At 39.8% G+C, this 7,341-nt stretch overlaps 1 protein-coding gene across 2 annotated transcripts in view; it reads right to left on the reverse strand.

The window, feature by feature from the left end:
* LOC111144630 (fibrinogen like 1) overlaps positions 1-7,341 on the reverse strand; it is a 61,421-nt gene that overhangs the window by 10,164 nt on the left and 43,916 nt on the right. For both annotated transcript variants that reach the window (XM_022499029.1, XM_022499028.1), the window contains one exon: positions 5,141-5,321. In XM_022499029.1, coding sequence (XP_022354737.1) covers positions 5,141-5,321 — 181 coding nt within the window. The remainder of the gene's footprint in view (positions 1-5,140; positions 5,322-7,341) is intronic.

Genomic DNA, 7,341 nt, shown 5'->3' on the forward strand with positions numbered 1-7,341 from the left:
CTTAGAGAATATGGCAAGTATGGACTTCACTATCGTTTCAATGCCTAGGAAGCTATGTTTAAAAGTTGGTTAAAGTAGTGTCCACTAGAAAGAGATGGTCTCAAAAACACCTAGTTATAGACTTTTGAGTAAAAATACTATAACTTAACATTATAGTTAACTTTCACATTGTACCCTTATAATTTTGTTAGTTTCCTTCCTTTTTAAAAAAATTCTGCTCCTGATGGGAGGATTCTATCCAATTATCATACTTTAAAGTTCTTTCTTTATTTTCATTGCTTTGATGACAAATTTTCTATAACTCTGTTTTGTTACAAATAAAACATACTACACATTAAATTGGTGGAATAGGCAATATAAATTTGGAGAGAAAAGAAAATAAAGAACCTTTATCACTTTCAAGAAACCTCCCCAGGTTAAGACCAATCATATACTACTACTTTGGTGAGATGCTCATCTTTGTAATGATATAGGCTTTATTTGTATGTTTATTTATGAAATTCAGAAGCCCACTCTTTATGCATGCTGGATCCTTAAAAAAAAAAATCCTTTTTTGGCAATTAAACAAGATGAAAAGCACTACCTAAAATTAGTTCAGTGTTGTTCAAAAGCTTACATTTTGTGGTCAAGTAAGTTATACACTTTTCATTAAAGTAAGCAGATTTAACCTTGTTAAGGAAGGAGTGCTTTGCTTATGTACAATCTCCTACCAAAGATCTTAATAGTAAAGACTCCAAAGATTCAGACTATTTTCCAGGCAAAGATGGAAATGATTAGCTATAACTTTTTCCTCTGGAAAACTTTGTGAATATAGCATTTGCAGCCAACATTTTCTATTTGTTTCTATTTTATGCCAACTGCAAGTTTGTTTGTGTTTCTAAAATTTTTTTCCTTCTTCCCAGAGGAAAAAAACAAACACAACTTGAATTGAGGAAAGCTTTCAACTTTCAAAAACGAAAAAAAAAAACAAAAAAACAACGAAAAACACCCAACAAGTAAAAAACAAAACAAAACATCAAAAAAGCACCAGTAGCAAAACTCTTCATAAGAAGTAAGTTAGACATAAGAAGCCTGCCTTGGGGAAATGTAACTTACTTACACTATGATAGCAGGAAGTTCAAGCAACGTAGGGTGTAAAACATTAACTAGGTATTTAAAACTATGATTTTCAAAATGTTTTGACCCACGCAGCTCTCTGGAGAATAGGCAGGCAAGGGCAGGGTTAGAAAGCTCTGTGCTCATGGGAGTCTAAAAAACAAAAAGGGATTTTTGGATACTTACATAATACTAGACTGAGGCCAAGATTTCCTGCCCTCTGACAAACACTGCACTGAACTGGACAAGGTGAATACTTTCTCTGATCATGCAGAAAGCAAGCCATGTTGGAAGGTTGAATGTTTAAGCTTCACAAAGTGACATGACCGCCTGCCAAATGGACTTCCCTCTTGGCCCAGAATGGTGGCTGAGCTCAAAGCTCAGAACCAAAGTCATTTTAAGCTCAAAGAAAGGCCAGCAGGAGCTCCACTGCCACCCAGGGGCATGCTAGGAAATGCTAGAGTTGGTCCTGCTATAGTCATTCTCCACCCCCCCAGGCAACATTAAGAAGGAAACTTAAAAGAAGAAAGGATGTTGGTCCCTTGGAGAGGACAGGATTCTTGAGGGGGGTAGGGTGTGTAGGCTTGCTCCTGTGAAAACAAGGGAGAGAGTTTATAATAATGTGGATAGAAAGCTGACATTCACTGAGTGCTTCTTTTGCACTGAATGCTATTGTAATCATGTTACACGTGTTAACTCTTAATCTTTACAACAAAGAAACATTCTTACCATTCCCCTTTTACAGATGAGGAATATGAGGACTGTAAAGGTTAAGTAACTTGCCCGAAGGCTACATACAGGTAGCAAGATGGGCTGCTGGAATTTGAAACCAGGCTTCAATGCTTCTATGACACAGATCTATTAACTTCTGAGTTTTTTTCTTTTTCAATGTTATATCCAAAACCAGAAAAGGTCTATTATATGTGTTGTAATGTTATAAGACAAACACATACACACACTACAGTAGTTTGTCTAGACCCTGTCCAAGAGACTCTTCCATCCAACTCCTGCTTATACAGTCAGTCCTCCTCTGGCCTTGGTATTTCCATTCCCTAGTAACTGATTTCTACCTTATTCCTTGGTGACTTCTTGTTTCCCAAGGTCTCTGCCCAGCACTGCTGATGCAGGGATTGGAGTTTTAGTTCCTAAACCTCATTCTTCCCATGACTGGTTGCACAGTGCTGGGAACAAACGTTCAATCCTCTGCCTCCTGACATGACTGGATCCAATCTGTGTTTACAACCTGCTCAGATTGTATCTGAATAGATACCCTGGGTTTTGAGCTTAGTTTGGAATTTGGAATAATGGTATTTCTCTTGTACCTACAAGTTCCTTGACCTTGAGATTGGCTGTGTACCACTTTTGGACTCATATAAGGTGCCAGCAGGGTTGTTTTTTTCTGAACCCTCTATCCTTGGCTTACAGATGGCTGCCTTCTTGCTGTCTCTTCATATGGTCTTTCCTCTGTGTGCCAGGGTCCCTGGTGTCTCTTCTTATAAAGATACTAGTCAGATTGGCGGAGCCCATCCTAAATGCCTTATTTTAACTTAATCTCTTCTGTTAAGGCTCTATCTCCAAATAGTCATATTCATAGGCATTAGGGGTTAGAACTTCAACATATGAATGGGGAGGGTACAACTCAGCCCCTAAGTCATCAATCTAATGGCCATTTGGCCATTCTGGTTACTCCCCTGCCCCTTCTCTGAATCAACCTATTATCAACAATGATTGGCCTAATTAGCTCACTGAGATCCTACCCTGACATCTGTATCTTACATTTTCTGGTCTCAGATGGGTAGCTAAAGCCTGCTAAGTGGATAACTGACTGCGTTACAATTAGGCCCCGAATGTTATCGAATGAAAACAGTATTAAACTGCCACAATACCTCCTATCTGAAAAGAAGCAAAACCTTCTACTAGGTGACCTCAGCCTGTGGAAGAAATTCTGGGAGAAGCCTGACCTCATTCTGGTCCTGAACAATCTCATCCACATCCACCAGCAAAAGCACAAACCCTTTTCAGTCCTGTAGGGGTTCTCATTTAATTGCAACCTAAATTCTCATTTAATTGGAGTGGAGCCTAGGCACCGCATGTACACAGTTTCCCCATGTGTCATTGCCTTTCTGCACATTTGGTAAGCAGGGTTCATGTTCTGGACTCATTTTTTCAGGGATGTTTGTATAGTAAACAGCCTTAGAAGACAGAGACAGTGTCTCCCTCTAGAAGAGCATATGACAGGTTAATTTCTGTCCACTTTCATAACAATAATGTCTCCTGACATTTCCTAAGCTCAGGGTTCCTCAGCTGTGACACTGCCCAGTACCTGCACATTCTGCACCTGGATTACCCCATTTTGCTTCCTGAGTATTTGCAACAAGGGATATTGGTTTGAACATGAAGTCCTGACCCAGGAGTCTCTTTTCTTCCACTGGCATCCATGAAACAGTGGCAGCTAACTTGCCAGGCTGCAAAGAGAGTAAAACCCCAGAGCCTTCATGGCTCTGTTATTGGCATCAGCATTTTACAAGGTCGCCACATGATTCTACTGGGTAGCCCTGGCTCAGAATCAAGCTCTTCAAGGAGTTTCTACTGATTCTGCTTTTTGTTTGATTGCTTTCCTAAGCCTTCTTTCACTGTCTTGCCTAATCATCCCCATGGGTCTCTTCTTAGGTTCTACTTCCTGGTTCTTTGCCTCCGAGACTGCCTCAGACGGTGCCTTTGTTTCCCAAGCCTATTTTTACCCCAGCCAGCCTTGGTTCCTCTTTGTTCAATGGCACAGAGCCACGGGCCATCCTAATGCTACCTCCAATCCCTGTTCGGCAGGCCTTCTTCTGATCCCTAAAAGGGAGAGGGGCTGTTGGACTCCAAGAATCAAGGGTAGAAGAGCAAGGGGGCTGGACAACAGAGTGTCAGGAGCCGCTGGATGAAAGTCTGACCAGAAGGAGATTAGGTTCTTGGCAAAGAAAGTAAAAGGGAGCATTTTGTTGCAGCATAGTTTCTAAAATTCTCACAATTCTTATATCCTACACTGATGAGTATATTTAGAAACACAAAATAAAGATGTCTTTATTCTATCAGCCCGGAATCTCTTCAGCCTCTACAGTTTTTCAATTATGGTCAGATCTATTTTCCAACTTGTATTTGCTTATCTAGGCTTCTTATCTCGATGTACTTATACCTTGCTTTCATTCATAAACGTGAAGCTCTATTATATTCCAGGGACTCGAATAGGCAAGAGGGAAGAAAGAATGATGAAACATCATCCCAGATCTTACAAAGTGCCAGGTTAATCGATCAGGACAGAGGCATAGACAAAGAAATTATAGTACGTCATAACAGAAGCTAGAGCAGACATAGGAACAAAATGCTCTAGTTGGCATTATCATTTCTGACAACTATGGTTTGTTTACTATAAAAGATGCCTGGAGGAAGACGAGTGAATAATTTTCTATAAGGAATAATGCTACACGTAGTGATATGTGCAATGCCTTGACAGTCTAAGATCATTTAGTTTCTGGGTGGAAACACTGGCCCAATCAAAAGGAAAAATTACCAAACCATAAAATATACACGTAAACACAACTCTTGCATTTCCCTAAATAATTGTAATCCTTTTTCTTTCCCCGCCCTTTTATTCTATTAACTTCTTTACTGTGCTAAAGCACATAGTGGTTTCAGAAGGGAAACTGTATAAATATAACAAGAAATGATGCTCAAATAAAAACAAAACTCAACTATAAAATTTCACAAATATCATGTTATTTGCACACCGATATGTAAACAATCTATTGTCTTTGATCTCTCATTAAACTATAGAAATTCCGAGATAGTTAGCATTGGTATTAAACATCCCCTGCAGAGATTATAGAGAGAAAGGATAAAATGTGGTAGAAGATATTTAAATTTAGAATCATGCTTCATGTTGCTTGTTATTGGAATAGGAAAAGCTCTTTAGCAAAACCCAAAGTACCAAATAACGAGGACCGCATTGCACATGGATGTATACTGTAAGTTCCTGAAGCACGTAAGAAAAACAGGTTCTGACCTGCATATTGCCTCCTGCCTCCCAGGTCAATGACCGTATTCTCCTCTCCTTTATCAAGGAACTGGATTTCCTTCTCATGCAAAAGCCGTGTGATCTTGACTTGCTGCTGCTTGACCCGGGTCTCAAGCAAGTGCACCTGGGCTCTGAGCCGTGCCTGCTCCTGGAGACAGTTCTCAAGGGCCTGCAAAGCAATGAGCATCTCATTCTCAGTGGGAAATAAATGCTCCTAACAAGTTGGACAAATTAATGAACCAGTTTTGTCCCCAACTCCCATTTCAGAATATTATTCCAACCAGAAAGTGGTTTGAAAGCTCTGATACTATTTGTACGGTAAATTGCTTGAACCAAAAAATTATATATTAATAGGAAATAATCTGAGTGACTATACTAAGAGCTTTAGACTCCTCTCTTTTGAACTTCGTAATGATTCCAGGAGGGAGGACGTGGCTCAACCCTAGTGAGGCAACTTGCTCTGGAATTTTCCAGCAGGTAGGAGGAGCCAGTATGCAAATCCAGTTCGAGAGCCCTGCTTGAAGTCTGTCTTCATGATGCCACCTAAATGCTTTCCTGACAGTACAGTTTTTATGGCATCGTTGCACACTGTTAGTGTGTCAATCCCTAAAATAAACCAGGCATTTGAATGACCTTCGGGTATTAATGTTTTAATTAATGGAATACTTATAATCTGATGACGTGTTGTCACCTTTATAAGGGATGCTAGTTTAGACTCATATCCGTGAGTATCTCACCCACTCGCCTGTGCAAATTCTAGTGAAGTCACTTTAACTTGTTGCTTATTTTTTTGTTTTTCCCTCAATTACTTCAGAAAGGGGTGGGAGGAGACTGAGTTTTCCAGTTAAGCATTTATCTTCTCTAAAAGGGCAAAAAAACAAGAATATTGGATGCAAAAGAGTTTATTAGCACCTTTCTAAACTGGCGTCTGACTGAGAACTTTCCAAAAAGAAAGTGACCACAGTGGGGAATTACTTGGGAAGATGAGCTGCAAGGATGGGGCTTCTGGAAGAGGCAGAGAGACTAGAATCTTCAATAAAGGCTCTTGAATACTCGATGTTATTAGAGTTACTGGACATAGAGTGGGGAAAAAGGACAAAACACCAATTTTTGTCATTTTTCCATTTTTACCTTGACATCTCATTATGAGACTACAGGCATGGTTTTAGTGAGCTTATTTAGATTTTTTTTTAATTTATTTATTTGATAGAGATTACAAGTAGTCAGAGAGGCCAGCAGAGAGAGAGTAGGAAGCAGGTTCTCCACTGAGCAGAAAGCCTGATGTGGGGCTCGATCCCAGCACCCTGAGACCATGACCTGAGCCGAAGGCAGAGGCTTTAACCCACTGAGCCACCCAGGCGCCCCTTAGTGAGCTTATTTAAAATGTAGGAATTTTCTCTTCCCCAGAACTTTGGGTAATTATTTTATTTTTTATTTTTTATTTTTATTTATTTTTTAAAATTTCTTTTCAGTGTTCCAGAATTCATTGTTTATGCACCACACCCAGTGTTCTATGCAATATATGCCCTCCATAATACCCACCACCAGGCTTACCCAAACCCCCAGCCCCTTCCCCTCCAAAACCCTCACTTAGTTCCTCAGAGTCCACAGTCTCTCATGGTTCGTCTCCCCTTCCAATTTCCCCCAACTCCCTTCTCCTCTCCATCTCCCCATTTCCTCCATATTATTCCTTATGCTCCACAAATAAGCAGAACCATATGATAATTGACTCTCTCTGCTTGACTTATTTCACTCAGCATAATCTCTTCCAGTCCTGTCCATGTTGATACAAAAGTTGGGTATTCATCCTTTCTGATGGAGGCATAACACTCCATAGTATATATGGACCATATCTTCTTTATCCATTCTTTGGGTATTTAAATGTGTATTTTCTCCCTTTTATTTATTTATAAATGGAGGAAGGCATGAGTTCATTGTAATTTCTTTCAAATAATTTGCTTAGTTTACACTAATAGTGTTCAATATGGGAAAGCTCAATATTGGGAAAGCCCCAGGTCAGTTTTAATTATTATGGATAGTTTTAAGTTTCTTTTTTTTTTTTTAACATTTTATTTATTTGACAGACAGAATACAAGTAGGCAGAGAGGCAGGCAGAGAGAGAGGAAGGGAAGCAGGCTCCCTACTGAGCAGAGAGCCCAATGCGGGGCTCGATCCTAGGACCCTGGGAT

Source organism: Enhydra lutris, unplaced genomic scaffold (genome assembly GCF_002288905.1).
Source record: "Enhydra lutris kenyoni isolate GAN:26980312 unplaced genomic scaffold, ASM228890v2 scaffoldscaffold11, whole genome shotgun sequence".
Classification (NCBI taxonomy): Eukaryota; Metazoa; Chordata; class Mammalia; order Carnivora; family Mustelidae; genus Enhydra; species Enhydra lutris.